Consider the following 19,737-nt stretch of genomic DNA (forward strand, 5'->3'; position numbering starts at 1 on the left):
CAAAGCCATCTCTCCTTACCCACAATCTATCCATCTCTCTCTCTTCCTTTAGCTTTTTGAGGTACTACTACTACTGTCTTTTGTTAATGGAGATGGAGCAAGGATTGGAGAAGATAAAGAGAGGAGAGGTAGAAGAAGTTGATGAGGAGAAATGGGTTTGTGATTCATCTGTTGATCATAAAGGAAGAATCCCTCTTAGAGCTTCCACTGGCGTTTGGAAAGCCTCCCTTTTCATTATCGGTAAGGATCCATAGAAGTAAAATTTTCAAACTTCTTGTAATTCTCCGCTTGTGTATTCTGTTGAATGCTTAATTTACCACTTTATTATATCATTTGTAATATTACCTTCTCAATTCTCTAACTCTATTTCTTAAGCTCATTCGAGTCTTAAATCCTTCTCCTGTTTTCCTATAGGACTCTTCAAACTCTCCGTCACCTATAGCTTCAACATTTCTATAGAAAACTATGCTCTAATGCCATGTTAGAGTGTCCAACCCAAAATCTAAGGTCTAAGGTCTCAGTTAGATGTTAGATAACTATTAAGTTTACGAAGGTATCAAAGTAGGACCATGTATACCTTTATAAATCCCAACATCTCAATAGATTTTGTTTTAAATAAGAGAAGAGAGAGGGGTAAAGGAACAAAAAGTACTTATTCCAAAGGTAGGGGGGACGATATGTTCGTGTGGCTCTTGAAGAAAAAAGAATAGTCAAATATACGAAGTGTACTACAAAAGTCTCAGAAGAAAACCCACACTACTGTCTCGTCATTCTTTCCTACACAAAAGAATTGATGGTAAAAAAAAAAAAAAAAAAAAAACACTAGTGGAGAACAACACAAAACTATTAATATAAACCTTAAATATTATCCAAACAAGGAGAATTTCTTTCCAAGAGAATTTTTATGGAGTATGGACAACTTGTCAAGTGGTAAAAGACATGTAAGTCATTTCCTAGGGTCACTTTCTTAGTTTTAAGCTTTAAGCACAAATGTCCCCCTTGGACTCTCTCTCTGTCTCTGTCTCTTTCTCTGTTCGAATGATGGTTCAAAGAATAGGTGCAAATCAAGGCTGATCCAATTAAAGTCGCACTTAATTTTAAGTTGGCAATCCTTGGCTCAGCCTAAGAGACGTGATTCTCTCTCTCTCTCTCTCTCTCTCTCTCATATACTTTGTGAGGTTCTTACTGTACGCTGACAATATAATACAACGTCAACTTTATTTTGAGCCCAGATCTTCTCTTCATGTGCTAAACTCTTCACATGGGATCCATCGTCCATTGAGTATCAGATCACAAGTCAATTGTGTAATTAATTATTTTTATTATTCTTAATTGGTAGGATCCCATGTGGGGAGAGGAGTTCCAGGGTAGCTGATTTTGATTCTGGATCCTTTACCTTTTTCTATGTAAATAGCATCCTATGGCTGACCTAAGCATCATTAAACCATGGTCCCAAAAAATTGAAATTGCATTTTTTTGAGAAAGTGAGCTAGGACAAGGAGCTAAGTTTACACTCTAGTAATGTTAAGTAGCTACCCTGGCTTTTGCAACTTCTACTATTGGTCAGTGAGATAGGCCCAAGGAGAGTTGAATTCATGACCTTGTGAGGTGTTGGTCATTGCCATCTGAGCTTACCCCTTGGGATTGAATCTATTAATCTTCCAATTTAAAAGAGCTTAATCTATCAATGTTACCTTTCTGATGGTTATCTTTATGCCTTATTATGTGTTAACCTTTCTTCATCCTATGGGACAGCAATTGAGTTCAGTGAGAGGTTAAGCTATTTTGGAATTGCAACTAATCTCATCATATACCTCACCAAAGTGATCCATCAAGACCTTACGACAGCGGCGAAGAATGTGAATTATTGGTCTGGAGTAACAACAATGATGCCACTGATCGGAGGGTTCCTTGCAGACTCATACTTTGGAAGATTCAATGCAGTCTTAATCTCATCCTTTATCTATCTCTTGGTAATTAATTTCATCTCTAACAGATCACTACATGCCTAGCTAATATCAATACCTAAATTTGATACAAGAGATTAATGAGTCTTTGAATGATAAAACAGGGCCTGACCCTATTGACAATGTCTGAATTAATACCAAGGTTGAAGCCTTGCAAAATGGACAATTGTACCAATTCCACAAAGATCCATGAGATCATCTTCTTCCTTTCCATGTACTTGATCTCAGTAGGAACAGGAGGTCACAAACCTTCTCTAGAGAGCTTCGGAGCTGACCAGTTCGACGATGATCATTCTGAAGAAAGAAAGAAGAAGATGTCTTACTTCAACTGGTGGAACTTTGGTCTCTGCAGTGGTCTACTGCTTGGTGTAACAGTGATAGTTTATGTGCAAGACTATGTCAGTTGGGGTGTTGCAGATATCATCCTATCCGCAGTTATGGCCATTACAATCATAATCTTCTTCATTGGAAGGCCATTTTACCGATTCAGGAAGCCAGAAGGGAGCCCTTTAACACCCATGTTGCAGGTTTCAGTAGCAGCTATAACCAAGAGGAGTCTTCCCTATCCTTCTGATCCTGCTCAATTATATGAAGTTCCCAAGACACACAAGAACCAGGGGAGGCTTTTGTGCCATACACCTAAGCTCAAGTAAGTAAAGACACTATAAACCTTAGATTTGTTACTTAAAGCTAGCCATTAAGGAGCGACCACCCAAGTACCTATAAGTCTCCACATCGGGATGCTCATATCCTATGTGGAATTATTACTTTCGTGTGGAACCCCAACACAATTATATCCTATAAAATTAAAATTGGTCTGTATCTTCCTTTCTGATGTAATATTTGGGTATATAGGTTCTTGGACAAAGCTGCAATCATTGAAGAAAAGGAGAAAGGATCAGGTGAGAAGCAGCAGAGTCCATGGAGATTATCTACAGTAACCAAAGTGGAAGAGATGAAGCTAATTCTCAATGTGGTTCCTATATGGCTATCTTCCTTGACATTTGGAATATGTGTGGCACAAACCTCCACATTTTTCATCAAACAAGCAAGTACCATGAACCGTCGGATAAGCACAAGCCGCCACCATGGTTTTATGATCCCACCAGCTACAGTCTATGCTCTTTCTGCAATTGGAATGATCATTGCTGTAGTCATCTATGACAAGATCCTAGAACCTGTACTGAGAAAAGCCAGAGGCAAAGAAAGAGGGATTGAAATCCTACAAAGGATTGGTATAGGGATGGGGTTTGTAAGTGTAGCCATGGTTACTGCTGCATTGGTGGAAAGAAAGAGACTTGAAGCAGTGGAGAGAGGAATTAGTCCTATGAGTGTGTTCTGGTTAACTCCACAATTCATGATCATGGGTTTTGGGGATGGGTTTGCTCTAGTTGGCCTCCAAGAGTACTTCTATGATCAAGTTCCTGATAAGATGAGAAGCTTAGGAATAGCTTTATATCTCAGTGTGATTGGGCTTGGGAACTTCCTTAGTAGTCTATTGATTACTGTTGTTGATCATGTAACACAAAGCCATGGGAGGAGGAGTTGGTTTGGGAAAGGCTTGAACAGTAGCCGCTTGGACAAGTTTTATTGGTTGTTGGCAGCCATGAATGGGGTGAACTTATGCATCTATATGATGGTAGCTAGGTGGGCTTCTTACAAAAATGTGCAGAGAAGGGCTGCTGTTGCTGACTCTCGAGGTGTGAGAGATGAGATAGAATTGATGGCCTGATTATCAGTTTATTGATATATGTCTGTTATGTTCATATCATAAGGAGTTGCAGAACCACTGAAGGAGAGTGTGATTTTAGCTTTGGTATATTGGTACTTTATGTGATCTCTCTCTTTTCTTTTGTAATTTCCAGATTTCAAATTTCAAATTTGATCTCTCTTCGCAAAAGAATTATAGTATCAAAATATCGCTTTATTATTATTATCAAACTCAAAATAAAAATTGAAAAAAAAAAAAAAAGAGGTCTATCTTGTCTCTTCAACCCTTAAAACTCTTAATTTAACAGTGGATCATACTGGCTTTCTCAGGGAAAAAAAAAAAGAAGAAGAAGAAAAGAAGATGATGAGTTATTATTGTCACAATGGTTTGTAATTTTCCTACTGTCACAAGACTTGTATTCCATAACATAGACAAATGATTTGTGTAGTCCGATCATTGGATATGTATGACATACTTTAAGATTAGTCATGTATTCTCACATGATATACTTTGGGCTTGATTAGTCCCACAAGCTTATACTGACCTATGAAAATCATTCAATTTTCATTGAAAGCATTGAAGAGCACTAAACAACCTGTATGAGTGGCTCCAATGACGTAAAAAGAGTCGAACTCAAAACCACACAACTTCTGAGGCGAAGGTCCCTCGCCAACTTGACTACCCTTTGTCTAATTCAATCAAATATACCTTGTTTGTATTACCATGCATTCAAATGTACTTCCCAATTCTGAGTGAAAATGTACGATTCAGATTAAAAAAAAATCATAAAAATTAACGGTTCATATTGTCTTCGTAGATTTCTCAAAATAACACATTCTTTTGTTACATAGAATACCCAAACCCAAAAATAAATAAATAAAATCACTCAAGGAGTGTACCTAAACTGATGGGCCGTAAACCTTGGGCCTTTACAGTCACGACCCATTTTTATGTAATCACTCATGTGGGACTAGTTTAGCCCCATGGACCTTTTGGGTGCTCAATCCGCACTAAACATCGCAAGCTATTGGGTCTGACTACTAAGAGATTTCAGACCCATGCGTGTTTATGGGCTTTTTAGTGTCAGGTTTAAGATGCTCCCGTATTTTAGATAACTTGTTTTGTGACCTAATACTATTAGGCCTTCAAGGCCCACAACATGCAATGAGATAACTAGAATTCTTCTCTGTCTCTGCGTGCGTCATTCCTTTTTCTCTCTTATGGAATCCTCCTTTTTTTTGGTGCCCGGAATCCTTTTGTTCCAAGCATCAGCTATAACAAATGAAGCCCATTCTTAAATTCACGGCCTTTGCTTTTAATATGGGTTGGTGCTGAACTGCTACAAACATGGCAAGTTGTAGGGGATTTAGACCCATGTACGGTTCATGGGCCCATAGACTCTGACCCAAGATGCTTCCCAAATGATAGACCGTACGTTTTGGGTTACTTTTTTATTTTTGTTTTATTTCTTATTTTTTACGGCAAATGGGCTTTTAAGTCCCACAATGCTTTGAAGCCATTCTATTACCTTATTTTCAAAATAAATTAGGATCCTTATGTTCTGCTTGCCAGTTTGATAAGGTTAGTAGACTTTCTTTACCTCCCTCCGCCTTTCGTAGTACATTTACATCGGATGTTATTTTTAGTGATATCTGGGATCTCAAACCTTTTCTTTCTTTGGCAGGACGTCGTTAATTTTTACTTTTTCTTAATGAAGCAACTAATCATATTTGGTATTATCCACTAGTTAAAAAATCAGACGAGCTTTCAGTTTTCTAATAATTCCAAGCATTAGTGGAATGTTATTTTGAAAGAAAAAAATTGACTGGGGTAGAGAGTATCACATGCTTCCCAATTCTTCTCCCCCTTTGGCATTCAACATTGCCTACCATGTCTCCACACTCACGAGCAACAAGGCTCTGTTGAGAGGCGCCATCGCCATATTGTGGAAACTGGTCATAATAAAGTCCTTAGCATTATTGGCATTTTGCATTTGAGACAACGGTGTATCTTATCAACATGATGCCATCCCTTGTCAATAAAGGAGTCTCTCCATATCAAATAGTTTTTCATATAACTCCAGATTACAAATTTCTTCGTATTTTTGAGTGTCTATGTTTCCCATTTTTGCGTCCATACAATTGACATAAAATAGATTTTCGATCTGCTCCATTTGTATTCTTAGGATATAGCCCCTCCCATAAGGGCTATCATTGTATGAATATTTCAACACACCGTTTTTACATTGCCAACCATGTTTGATTTGATGAGACCAAATTCCTCTTTGTTCGACCTTCAATCTTGGGCCCTCCCCCTCACCCTCCTCTTCACAATCAAGCGTGGGGTTCATCCTCCATGTCCATTCCCTCACCTTCCCCCATATCCTAAATCCCAATACCTCCTCTCCATCCCCCTCCTCAATCCCCTCCATTCTCTCCCCTACCCACCCACCTCACCCAATAGGCATCCCCATCCCTAATTGCCTCACCCTTACCTCCTCCCTCTCACTCCCCTCAACCAAAAACTCGACATCTTTAAGACCTTTAGCACCAACCCTCCATTGCTCCCAAGCCCCTACCTCCTTCATCCATGCAGCCCTTAACCTCCACCCATCCAATGGTTCTACGTCCTCCCCAAACCCAAACTCATACCACCACTATCATCTATTGAACCAACTTATTTTTCACAGGCTACTAAAATCCCTAAATGGCGGTCTGCTATGGCAGATGATTTTAATGCGCTTTTACGCAATGGCACTTGGTCGTTGGTTTCCCGGCGTGATCATATGAACCTAGTGGGGTGCAAATGGGTCTACTAAATCAAAAGAAAGGCTGATGGTTCCTTCGAACGGTATAAGGCTTGTATAGTGGCCAAGGGATTCCATCAACAACAAGGCATCGACTTTGATAAGACATTTAGCCTGTCATCAAGGCCACCAATATTCCGACCATTCTTTCCCTTGTCGTATCCCAGGATTGGTTCATTTGTCAATTGGACATACATAATGTGTTCCTGCGTAGCATTTTAGCGGAGGACGTTTACATGACCCAACCACAAGGCTTTGAGGATGCAAATCACCCCTATCATGTGTGCAAATAACATCGATCCTTGTATGGGCTGAAACAAGCCCCTCGGGCCTGGTTCCATCGTCTATCCAACTTTTTGCTCCAACATGTCTTTATAGCATCTCAAACGGATCCCTCTTTCTTTATTTATCATAAAGAAAGCTTGACTACTTATTTGCTTGTTTATGTTGACGATATTTTGGTCACAAGCAATAAGCAAAGCCATATCACCAACCTCTTGACTCAGTTAAGTGCAGAATTTTCTATTAAGGATCTAGGACATCTACGTTTCTTTCTTGGGATTGAAGTTGTTCCACATTCAAAGGGTATTATGTTGTCTCAAAAACGATACATTTGGGATCTCCTACATAAAGAAGGTATGGATGGTTGTAAGCCAGCTGCCACCCCCATTGCCACTAATATGAAACTCTCCACTATAGGGGGTGTGCCTCTACAAGATGGTACCAAATATTGATCAGCCGTTAGTGCTCTACAGTATATTACTCTAACACGCCTTGATGTGGCTTTCGCTGTGAATAGGGCATGTCAGTTTATGCACTCTCTGACAGAGGAACATTGGACTATAATCAGGCGAATACTCTGTTTTTTAAAGCACACTTAGTCACATAGTCTCCTGTTTTCCAGATCCCCCAATCTTCAATTGTAGGCATTCATTGACGCTGATTGGACAGAAAACTCTGATGATCGAAAATCTACTGGCGGCTATGCTATCTTTCTTGACCCAAATCTTATCTCATGGACCTCAAGGAAATAAAAAATGGCGGCCTTTTCCTCCACTGAATCGGAGTACAAATCCTTGGCCAATGCATCTGTAGAGATTACATGGTTTCGATCACTTTTTCAAGATCTCGGGATCCTGAGTTCACGAACTCCAATGCTTTGGTTTGAGAACATTGGTGCCACATATCTTTCGGTAAATCCAGTATTTCACGAGCGAACAAAACACATCGAGATTGATTTTCACTTTGTTCATGATAAGGTGGTTAAGAAGGAGCTTACAGTCTAATTTATCTCCACCAATGATCAGCTGACTGATATCATGACCAAAGGTCTGTCCACAACTCGGTTCCAGTACCTAAGTGACAAACTGAAGATTCGACCCATCAAATCATCATCTTGAGGGGGTGTATCAACCAATATGGAACGGTTTCTCAAATTAGGACACCCTAAATTAGTTATCCTATAATCCAAGGATACAACCATGCGCATATGCTCTACCATATTTACTCTCTATACATATGGCAAGTGTGGATCCTATAAGCCAAGGATACAACCATGCCAAGATTCTCTTCATTCACATATTCTCTACCATATCCATCTCCATACATATGGCAAGTGTGGATCTCCTACCTTTGTAAACCATAGTTTTATGGTAATTTTATATTCTGTAGTTGGTAACTCTATTTTCTATAATGTACCTAGGTTGGTAAGATTTTGCATATAAATATAACATAGATCAATGAAAGACACAAGGCATTCTACCATTATCTTCTGTTCTAGCACCTAAGAATATGAGTTAGTTGCCTTTCTTTTAATTTAAAATTGCCTTTCTTTTAATTTAAAAAAAAAAAAAGAGTTGCCTTTTCAGTGGTTCAACAATTTGACACTCGTCAATTTTACCAAATAAAAAAAAAATTGACACACATCAATTGTTAATGGTGATGAACAGCATAACCTTTAGAAACCCCCTCTAACCTACTAATCATTTCCCCACTAAAATATATATTTTAATCAAGGTGTTCAGACCAACTTACGCGCACCTCGACTGATCCTCAGAGAGACTAATTAGGGTAGCCACTACGTTAGGGAGAGAAAGGTAAAGTCTTAAAGAAAGGAAGTAAAAGCAGATTCTCTTTCTTCCTTCTCATATGGATAGACCTGCAATCCGGCATGAACACCAATTGGCAAAGAAAAGAAAAGAAAAAAAAGGCCCAGAGAGCAATTATGAATTCCCTCATTTATTACATTTATTGCTGTAACTGACTACCACTGGAACCACTTCTGGATCCATCCATTAAAGAAGAAGATGATGGTGATTTTTTTGTTTCTTTTACCTTCATTTTGACTTGGGTCTCAAAACAGGATACCCTAAGTCGACAGTGGGTGCTATTCCAATCTACAGTTCAATAGTGACATCTTAGTACCGTATATGAGTTCTTAATCTCATTGTTTTCCAGCCCAGAAGAAGGCCAACCCCACTTGCCCCCAAAGTAGGGGAATCTCCATATAAGTAGGAACAAAGCCCTCTCTCCTTACCCACAATCTATCCATCTCTCTCTTCCTTTATTTTTTTGAGGTACTACTACTACTCTCTTTTGCTAATGGAGATGGAGCAGGGATTGGTGAAGATAAAGAGGGGAGAGGTAGAAGAAGTTGATGAGGAGAAATGGGTTTATGATTCATCCGTTGATCATAAAGGAAGAATCCCTCTCAGAGCTTCCACTGGTGTTTGGAAAGCCTCCCTTTTCATTGTCGGTAAGGATCCAGCAGAAACTTAAAATTTTCAAACTTTGTTGTAATTCTCTGCTTGTGGACTCTGTTGAATGCTTAATTAACCACTTTATTATATCATTTGTAATAGAATTTCTTCTCTATTCTCTAACTCTATTTCTCAAGCTCATTCGGGTCTTAAATCCTTCATTCTCCTGTTTTTCCTATAGAACTCTTCAAACTCTCCATCACCTATAGCTTCAGCATATCTATAGAATTAAGCTCTAATACCATGTTAGAGCGTCCAACTCAAAATCTTAAGATATTAGTTAGTCGAAGATAACTCTTTAAGCTTACAAAGTACCAATGCAGTAGAACCATATATACCTCTCTAACTCCCAACATTTCAATCATTTTTGTCTTAAATAATAAGAGGAGAGAGAGAGAGAGAGAAGAGTAAAAAAAAAATACCATTCCAAGGCGGGGACGATATGTTCGTGTGGCTCTTGAAGAAAAAAGAATAGTCAAATATCCAAAGTGTACTACAAAAGTTTCTAAAGAAAACCCACACTTATGTCTCTTCATTCTATGAGTGTCCTGTTCTCCCTACCCAAAAGAAATGATGGTGTAAAGTAAAAAAACTAATGGAGAACAACACAAAACTACTAATATAAACCTTAAATATTACCTAAACAAGGAGAATTTCTTTTCAAGAGAATTTTTATGGAGTACGTACAAGTTAAAGTGGTAAAAACCATGTAAGTCGTCTCCTAGGGTCACTTTCTTAGTTTTGACCTTTAAGGACAAATGCCCCCCTTGGACTCTTGTCTCTTTCTCTGTCGAAGGATGGTTCAGGGAATAGGTTCAAATCGAAAGGCTAATCCAATTAAAATCGCACTTAATTTCAAGTTGGCAATCCTTAGCCCAGCCCGAGAGACTCTCTCTCTCTCTCTCATACTTTGTGAGGTTCTTACTGTAGGCTGACAACATAATATGACGTCAACTTTATTTTGAGCCCGGATCTTCTCCTCATGTGATAACACCCCACATGAGATCCATCGTCCATGGGACATCAGACCTCCCATAAGTCAATGATGCAATTAATTACTTCCCTTCTTGACCAGTTAGATCGCATGTGAGGAGAGGAGTTCCATATGGGGAGGGTAACTCCTCTCCCCACGAGGTAGATGATTTGGACTCACTTTGATTCTGGATCCTCTACCTTTCTTAGGTAAGCAGCATCCTATGGCTAACCTAAGCATCATTATACATTGGCCCCACAAAAATTCAAATTGCATCTTTGAGAAAGTGAGCTTGGACAAAGAGCTAAGCATCATCATACATTGGCCCCAAAAAAATTCAAATTGCATCTTTGAGAAAGTGAGCTTGGACAAAGAGCTAAGCCTACACTCTAGCAACGTTAAGTTGCTACCCAGGCTTTTGCAACTTCTAATATTGGTCAGAGAGGTAGGCCCAAGCAGAGTTGAATCCATGACCTTGTGAGGCATTGGTCCTTGCAATCTGAGCTTACCTCTTGCGATTGAATCTAGTAATCTTTCAAATTAAAAGAACCTAATCTATCAATGTTACCTTTCTGATGGTTATCTTTAATTATGCCTTACTATGTGTTGACCTTTCTTCATCCTATGGGACAGCAATTGAGTTCAGTGAGAGGTTAAGCTATTTGGAATTGCAACTAATCTCATCATATACCTCACCAAAGTGATCCATCAAGACCTTACGACAGCGGCGAAGAATGGTCTGGAGTAACAACAATGATGCCACTGATCGGAGGGTTCCTTGCAGACTCATACTTTGGAAGATTCAATGCAGTCTTAATCTCATCCTTTATCTATCTCTTGGTAATTAATTTCATCTCTAACAGATCACTACATGCCTAGCTAATATCAATACCTAAATTTGATACAAAAGATTAATGAGTCTTTGAATGATAAAACAGGGCCTGACCCTATTGACAATGTCTGAATTAATACCAAGGTTGAAGCCTTGCAAAATGGACAATTGTACCAATTCCACAAAGATCCATGAGATCATCTTCTTCCTTTCCATGTACTTGATCTCAGTAGGAACAGGAGGTCACAAACCTTCTCTAGAGAGCTTCGGAGCTGACCAGTTCGACGATGATCATTCTGAAGAAAGAAAGAAGAAGATGTCTTACTTCAACTGGTGGAACTTTGGTCTCTGTAGTGGTCTAGTGCTTGGTGTAACAGTGGTAGTTTATGTGCAAGACTATGTCAGTTGGGGTGTTGCAGATATCATTCTCTCTGCAGTTATGGCCATTACAATCATAATCTTCTTCATTGGAAGGCCATTTTACCGATTCAGGAAGCCATAAGGCAGCCCTTTAACACCCATGTTGCAGGTTATGGTGGCCGCTATAACCAAGAGAAGTCTTCCCCATCCTTCTGATCCTGCTCAGTTATATGAAGTACCCAAAACAAACAAGAACCAGGGGAGGCTTTTGTGCCACACACCTAAGCTCAAGTAAGTAAAGACACTAAAAACCTTAGATTTGTTACTTATAGGTAGCCATTAAGGAGAGAGTGCTCAAGTACCTAATAAGTCTCCACATCGGGATGCTCATATCCAGTGTGGAATTATTACTTTCACGTGGATCCCCAATAAGATTATATCCTATAAATTAAAATTGGGTCTGTATCTTCCTTTCTGATGTAATATTTGGATATATTAGGTTCTTGGACAAAGCTGCAATCAGTGAAGAAAAGGAGAAAGGATCAAGTGAGAAGCAGCAGAGTCCATGGAGATTGTCTACAGTGACCAAAGTGGAAGAGATGAAGCTAATTCTCAATGTGGTCCCTATATGGCTATCTTCCTTGACATTTGGAATATGTGTGGCACAAACCTCTACATTTTTCATCAAACAAGCAAGTACCATGAACCGTCGGATAAGCACAAGCCACCACCATGTTTTTATGGTCCCACCAGCTACAGTCTATTCTCTTTCTGCAATTGGAATGATCATTGCTGTAGTCATCTATGACAAGATCCTAGAACCTGTACTGAGAAAAGCCAGAGGCAAAGAAAGAAGGATTGAAATCCTACAAAGGATTGGTATAGGAATGGGGTTTGTAAGTGTAACCATGATTACTGCTGCATTGGTGGAAAGAAAGAGACTTGAAGCAGTAGAGAGGGGAATTAGTCGTATGAGTGTGTTCTGGTTAACTCCACAATTCATGATCATGGGTTTTGGAGATGGGTTTGCTCTAGTTGGCCTCCAAGAGTACTTCTATGATCAAGTTCCTGATAAGATGAGAAGCTTAGGAATAGCTTTATATCTCAGTGTGATTGGGCTTGGGAACTTCCTCAGTAGTCTATTGATAACTGTTGTTGATCATGTTATAACACAAAGGCATGGGAGGAGTTGGTTTGGGAAAGACTTGAACAGTAGTCGCTTGGACAAGTTTTATTGGTTGTTGGCAGCCATGAATGGGGGTGAACTTATGCACCTTTATGTTGGTAGCTAGATGGGCTTCTTACAAAAATGTGCAAGGGCTGCTGTTGCTGACTCTCATGGTGTGAGAGATGAGATAGAATTGATGGCCTGATTAAATGATGATGTCATCAATCATTTTTTCGCTGAATGGCCAATCTACCCTTATGGGTATGTTAGTTACTATAATGACCTTCGATTACAATCTGCTCCGACTACCTCTGCTCTGCATACCTGCAAAGAAAAAAGGAAGAGGAAGATGTTATAGGAGGCATCCCAGATGAGAATAAGGGTTTATTCTCTACCTTCACCACCCTCCATGTTTGTGGATCTACTTCTTCTCTTCTTATTGTCTCTCTTATATGTTGCCCAATCAGATGATTTTGACATCAAATTCAAAGCTGCGTTTCGGAGATCAGACACCATTATTTTCGATTCATGGACACCAGATAATCAACCTTGCAATTTCACCGAAATTTCCTGTAATTCGGACAGTTCAGTAACAAGTATTGAACTGGGTAATAGAAATCTAGTCAGTGTTATCCCTTTAAACAACCTCTATCAGCTTCTATACTTGTAGAAACTAGATCTTGGATCAAATTTCTTGTACGGTACCATCACAGAAGCTTTGAGGGATTGCAGTTATTTGCGGTACTTAGATCTTGGGTATAACTCCTTCTCCTGTACTACAATCCCTGATTTATCCACTCTAGCCCAATTAGAACTGTTGAGCTTGAATTCCAGTGGGATTTCAAGTCCTTTCCCATGGAGTTCACTAGCAAACATGACAAATCTTGCCTTTCTGAGTCTCGGCAATAATTTCTTCGACAATGCTCCATTCCCACTAGAGGTTTTGAAGCTCCAAAAGTTGTTCTGGATGTACCTCTCCAATTGCAGCCTTGAAGGACCTATTCTCAAAGGCATCAGAAAACTTATTGGACTCATCGACCTAGAACTCGCCGATAACAATCTATCTGGCAAGATCCCAGCTAATATCGTGAAGCTTACGAATTTGTGGCAGCTTGAGCTCTACTACAATCAACTGACAGGAAAAATCCCACCTGAATTTCGGAGCTTTAGTGCTGGTCTCACTTATTTCGACGCCTCCGATTACAATTTGCGCTTCACTGATACAATTCTCACTCTTGGACGATAGGGTTTCAAAACCACACTGCCTGAGTTCGCTCTGCATCACACCTTCGTCCCTTCTAAGAAATCATTGATAACAGCCAACGAGGTAAATTGAGGTAATAACTTCAATAATTTTCTTCCTTTCAGAAGGAGAAAGATGGGGTTTTCTCTACTGGGGTCGCAGATGAAGATTTGGTGCGGAGCTACCCACCGTAGCTTCTGCCTGCTGCTGTTAGGGTTATAATCGCCCAGCTAGGGTTGCAGCTGAACTGACGGTGATAATATGTAAGGGTTTGGAAGGGTAAAAATGAACTCTTTTTAGAGTTTTAAGTACAAGGGTAAAAATGTCATTTCCCACTTTTAGTTAACGGTGTTACAAATCAGGGGTGTGGTGGATATTATTTTCATTTTTATGAGTCACTCCAAGTTATTTTCAAATTTAGGGGTGGTACTAGATAATTTCCCTTATTATTATTATTAAAAAAAATTCCAATGCCATAGTCTGACCCAAAAAAATACGTATCTTGTCTCTTCAACCCTTAAAAAGTACTCTTAATTTAACAAATGATCATATCGTCTTTGTCAAAAGCTATTAAAAGAAAAAAAAAATTATTATTGTCACAAGGGTTTATTATTTCCCTAACGCCACAAAGCATGTATTCTGCCACATAAGCAAATGATGTGCCTATTCTGACCATTGGATAGGTAAAACATACTTTAGTTTAGTCATGTGTTAATTTTTTTTTTTTTTTTTTTATCCAAGCCTTCGGCTTGACTAGTCTCGTGGGTCCATGCTGACCCCACAATCGCTTGGACCAGGTCATACCGAAGTTGAATGAGAACCATTCAATTTTCACAGAAAGCAATGAGAGCACTAAACACCCCCTTGTGAGTGGCCCCAGGAGATAAGAGGAGTTAAACTTAAAACCATACATTTCCTAAGATGAAGTCCCTTGCCAACTCAACAACCCCCTTGGTCTAATTCAGTAAAATATACCTTGTTTGTATTACCATGCATCTCATGTATGCACAGGTACTCCCAATTCTAAGTGAGTGAGAATGAACGATTTAGATTTAAAAAATCATTAAAATTAATAGCTCATATTGTCTTCGTAGATTTCTCAAAACAACACATTCCTTTGTTACATGACAAAAATAATAATAATAATAATATTCAGTCAAAGAGTGTACCTAAACCGCTGCGGCCGTAAGCATTGGGCCTTTACAGTGAAGACCCATTTTTATGTAATCACTCATGTGGACTCTAGAGTTTAGCCCCATTGGCCTTTTGGGTGCTCAATCCGTACTAAACATCGCAAGCTATTGAAACTGTCTACTGAGAGATTTCAGACCCATGTACGTTTATGGGCCTTCTAATGTCAGGCCCAAATTCTCCTAGATTTTAGATAACTTCTTTTGTGACCTATAGGCCTTCAAGGCCCACAACATGCAATGAGATAACTAGAATTCTCTCTCTCTCTCTCTCTCTCTCTCTCTCTCTCTCTCTCTCTCTCTCTCTCTCTCTCTGCGTACGTCATTCGTCTTTCTCTTTTATGGAATCCTCCTTTTCCGTAACCGGAATCCTTTTGTTCCAAACATCAACTGTAACAAATGAAGCCCATTCTTAAATTCACGGCCTTTGCTTTTAATATGGGTTGGTGCTGAACTGTTTCAAACATGGCAAGTTATAAGGGATTTAGACCCATGTACGGTTCATGGGCCCATACATAGGCTCAGACCCAAGATGCTTCCCAAATGATAGACCGTACTTTTTGGATTACTTTTTTTCTACGACAAATGGGCCTTTAAGTCCCACAATGCTTTGAAGCCATTCTATGGCTAGGGTTTTTAATGACTTGTGGGTGTACAGGTCCCATAATGTTTTAAAGCCTTTAAATGCCCACCAGGCAAACTGGGGAATGCTTGGACTTGAATAGGTTGTACAATACTGGCTTTTCACAGGCACAGAATCACAGATGGTGTGTTTGTAAGTGTTTTTTTTCTTTTTTTTTTCTTTTTTTTTTTTTTTTTGTTCAAAAGGTTGAAAACACAAAGGGTGTTTTCTGTGAGGGAGTGTGGATCCTACATCTGTGTAAAAACCCAGTCGATATCACTTTTATGGTTTGATCGAGAGATTATTTTATAAGGAGGAGAAGAGAGATATACACAAGGGTGCATGTGCGGGAGCCACACTCCTAGACACTGAAACTTACTTCCTCTTTTTTTTTTAGTGTTGGTCAAATATGCTTCATTCCCAGTCTCCAATAAGTGGCTATGGCTCTATGGCTAGTATTCTCACACTTGGAACAGTTTTTTCGATTATGTGAGCTTCTTCATGAAAGTTATTTTTATGGAAAAAGTTTTTGAGTCGTTGGCATAGGGCACACCATCATCTCTATGCCTATCTCTCTCTTCCTCACATGAAATGTCTCTGTTACCCTCTAATGTATGATGCCATTTTACCACACCTCATAAGTGCCTCTTGCTTAGAGAACCCTCTACTTCTTAGCAATTGATATCAATAAGGTGTGACAAAATGGTTTCATACATAGAAGGGCAGCTAGTTCATTTCATGTGAGAAGAACAAAGATATAGAGAGAAAGGATGCTAGCTTCCCACCCCTTCTCTGGTGACTTAGAATACATTTTCCATTGTCTATATAATAGTCCAAAATATCAATACGTAACCCATTCATACCAATCCTTTTTTTTTTTTTTTTTATGGTAGAATACCAATCTACCAAGAACCATGCTTCTAGTGGTGAAAATTTTCTGTACTTATACGTTCATCAGCTTTCCTATAAAAACCCAACAAGGAATATCATTTGATTCATGTAAATAGCAATATGTTTCTGAAACTCAATGCTTATGAATTTGCATGTGATATGTCTTTTAGCAATCAATGAAACTCACAAATCATGGTGAAAATATAATGTCTAAATTGTTTAAAGGGAAAGGGTCATTTGAGCAAGCGGGCATAGGAGAGTGCACCAATGAGGTGAGATAAAATTGTATAGCATGTTGAATGACAGCGAAATCATTTCATGTGAGAAGAAAAAAGATAGACACAAAGTTGTTAATTTACCCTACCCTGGCTAAAAAAGCCTTTTCCACTGTTTAAATGTATAAATTCAACAAAACTAGTCCGTCCACTAATCACAGGTGAGGTTAAAATCTTATGGACATGAAACCCTAAGCTCGTAGGCTTGAATATCTCACAAATGAGGAAAAAAGACAAGCATGTTCCGTCCCCTCCAGCTTCATAGGCCCAAACCCATTTGGAAGTTCAAAAACTATATCTCATTTATCTTTAAGGTTCCTAGATAATCTTGAAGCAACTTAAGTAGCCAATGAGTTTTAGGACTTTTAAGCTGAAATAGGCTCCTCTATATCTTTCTCCACATTAGTAGGTTTGGTTCATAGGGGTCCTGACCCATTGAACTGGTTGAAAAGGTCAAGGAATTTCAAATCAAAAGTTAATCTAGTTAAGTCTAGAAAGAGGGAGCAACTCAAGAAAAGCCTTCATACTAAAAATATCTCTAATTCAAAAAGAGGAAAGAAAATTATTTCGTGTGTGACAAGCTTGGACACTTCAAACATGATTGCCTGACTTATAAAAAATAAAGGAATCAACAAAACTAAGGTTCATTTGATGGAGACAAAAACATTTGCCGACCAAGGTCTTAACTAAAAGACTGAAGGAATAGGTCATTGACATGGGTGTTACCAAGCATATTTGTGAGAATCATCACCTTTTTTTTCAACCAATCAACAATTGATATCAAATATTGCATGGGAAAATCTCAAACTTCTTGTATTATTGACAAGGATCAAGTAACCTTGAAATTAATTATGGGAAAGACCCTTGCACTTAGGAACATATTGTCATGTGCTAGAGATTCAAAGGAACTTTGTGTCGGAATTCCTTCTCAAGAAGGGAGGACTGAAACTGACTATCGAGTCAAACAAAGCGATCTATATAAATGATGTGTTTGTTAGGAAAGGGCACTCATCAAGTGTGTTTGTTAGGAAGAGGTACTTATCGGGTGGGTTTTTTGTATTATGGTTTGCTGAAGTTATCAATGAGAAACTAACAGTACTTCTTTTATTTATATGATTGTGTACTTTAATTTATTGGCCGACAGGATTGGTAGTCTAGAGGAAAGAAGCCATTGCCGTATGAAGGTTTCGGTGGAAGAGTTATAATCACTACTATTGAGCATCTTTTTTAATTTATCAAAAAAAAAAAAATCTACTTTGATTTGACATTGTAAATATATCTAATAGTGTTTCTCTTATATGCAGTCAGAGACAAAGTGGACTATAAACTTGGTGCATAGCGACCTAATATGTGATTTTAATTTACAAAAACCACCAACTTGGATGATGATATGTTTATCTGTTTCTTTTTTCTTTTTAGCAGATTCTAACCCCGATCCAATAAGTGTATCTATTCAGAAGAATTGGATGATTCTTGGCTTAACTGGTTCAATGGATTTGAATTGAAACTAAATCAATAGCGACGTATCAATCAATTCTTATGCTGATTCCAATATCTTGAACCATGATTTTAAAAAAAAATATATATGAGAAAAACAAATAACCCATGTACTCAGTTGCATTTTATTCAAAACTTGCCGTGATATAAATGACTTCTTACATCACTAATCCACGATTTGACCCAAGTCTTTTAACTTCTTTTATGCCTAACTAGGCCAAGGAACATAACCCTTTTTCATGTTTAAGATATGGAACAAATCAAATCCACCATTTTCAAATTCCATATCTAATATATATAGTGATCGAATCTCTTGAGGCCCTCCCATCTATAGTAAGCTAGCAACACTCCATATATAAATATCACTAGCCCAACTATTCATAGTAAATATATAGTATTAGATAGAGACATGAAGTAGTAAACTTAGCTCTTAAGAAATGAGACTATCTCCATAAAATGGGATTAAATCAGTTTAGAGAGATCCAACCAATAATAAGTTATAACTTATCCATAACTAATGGAACCCATGAAAGAAGAGCTTCTTACCCTTCTTACCTTATGGTTGTAATTAAGTTGGTGACAGCAGTAAAGCGTGAAAAATACTCAGATTATCACTTCTAACCATCGTGATAATCCTATCTTGCCAATTAATCTTGAGACATAATCACATCACTTGACACAAGACGGGAAAAAAATATTAGATCTAAATCAACACGGACCATGAATCGGAACGATTCCTGAAATAAATAGCTTTATAAAGTTACCAACCTCCATAGTCCTGTCCATGTCCCAATTCCCAACTCTCCTGAGCTTAGAATAAATAAATAATAGAACAAAATGGCGATCAATCAAAGTCACAGTTCATATCCAATCCACTCAACTCAACTCAACTCAACGAGTCATTTCTTTCTTTATCGAACCTTTTATTCTCATTTCCTTCAGTCCTTACTATCTATTAAATACACGTAAAAGATTATGTAAACGTCCCTCATCAATCAGTCTCTCACTACGATTTTTATTTTTACTTTTACTTTTATAGTTTTTTTTTTTTTTAATTATTAATATTAAAATGAAACATTCAATTTGGTGCAACAGGTGGGTCCCACTTAGAGATGAAGTGAGGAAGGAATTAGTACCGTCCCCCACGCTCCACACTCTGCACCTGATGACGTAATCCACAGTTTTAAATTCCTAACTTTCAAGTTCCTTTCTCGTGAGTGCAAATAAATTAATATATTATTCCCTTTTTAAAGTAAAGTTAAGAAATATAAAAAAAAATTAAAACAAACAGCTTTTTCTATTTATTTTTTTATTTTTTCATTTTTTCATTTTTTCATTTTTTCGTTTTTTCGTTTTTTCCTGCTCTTAATGGTTTCGTACGGTTTTTGTTTTGCTTTCCTCTGCGCAACAGAACCTCTTCGTTTCGCCAAACTCGGGCGCTCT

The 19,737-nt window shown here is 38.3% G+C and overlaps 2 protein-coding genes across 2 annotated transcripts; both read left to right on the top strand.

The window, feature by feature from the left end:
- Nucleotides 1-3,901, top strand: LOC122085987 (protein NRT1/ PTR FAMILY 5.6). Its single transcript, XM_042654629.1, has 4 exons — nucleotides 1-240; nucleotides 1,756-1,973; nucleotides 2,072-2,616; nucleotides 2,823-3,901. Exons 1-4 carry the CDS (start codon nucleotides 87-89, stop codon nucleotides 3,697-3,699), a joined length of 1,794 nt encoding a protein of 597 aa, XP_042510563.1. The 5' UTR covers nucleotides 1-86; the 3' UTR covers nucleotides 3,700-3,901.
- Nucleotides 3,902-10,951: 7,050 nt separating this feature from the next.
- Nucleotides 10,952-14,215, top strand: LOC122085988 (protein NRT1/ PTR FAMILY 5.6-like). The gene is made up of 3 exons (XM_042654630.1): nucleotides 10,952-11,056; nucleotides 11,155-11,699; nucleotides 11,908-14,215. The coding sequence occupies exons 2-3, from the start codon at nucleotides 11,569-11,571 to the stop codon at nucleotides 12,698-12,700; spliced, it is 924 nt and encodes a 307-aa protein (XP_042510564.1). The 5' UTR covers nucleotides 10,952-11,056; nucleotides 11,155-11,568; the 3' UTR covers nucleotides 12,701-14,215.
- The last annotated feature ends 5,522 nt before the right edge of the window (nucleotides 14,216-19,737 follow it).

This window comes from Macadamia integrifolia, chromosome 8, assembly GCF_013358625.1.
Source record: "Macadamia integrifolia cultivar HAES 741 chromosome 8, SCU_Mint_v3, whole genome shotgun sequence".
NCBI lineage: Eukaryota > Viridiplantae > Streptophyta > Magnoliopsida > Proteales > Proteaceae > Macadamia > Macadamia integrifolia.

What these genes read in the sequence shown, in the direction of transcription:
- LOC122085987 (XM_042654629.1), top strand. Translation starts at nt 87, where the DNA reads ATGGAGATGGAGCAAGGATTGGAGAAGATAAAGAGAGGAGAGGTAGAA. An exon ending in AGCCTCCCTTTTCATTATCG is followed by an intron (nt 241 to 1,755) that starts GTAAGGATCCAT and finishes CCTATGGGACAG; the next exon opens with CAATTGAGTTCAGTGAGAGG. An exon ending in CATCCTTTATCTATCTCTTG is followed by an intron (nt 1,974 to 2,071) that starts GTAATTAATTTC and finishes ATGATAAAACAG; the next exon opens with GGCCTGACCCTATTGACAAT.
- LOC122085988 (XM_042654630.1), top strand. Translation starts at nt 11,569, where the DNA reads ATGTTGCAGGTTATGGTGGCCGCTATAACCAAGAGAAGTCTTCCCCAT. An exon ending in TGCCACACACCTAAGCTCAA is followed by an intron (nt 11,700 to 11,907) that starts GTAAGTAAAGAC and finishes TGGATATATTAG; the next exon opens with GTTCTTGGACAAAGCTGCAA.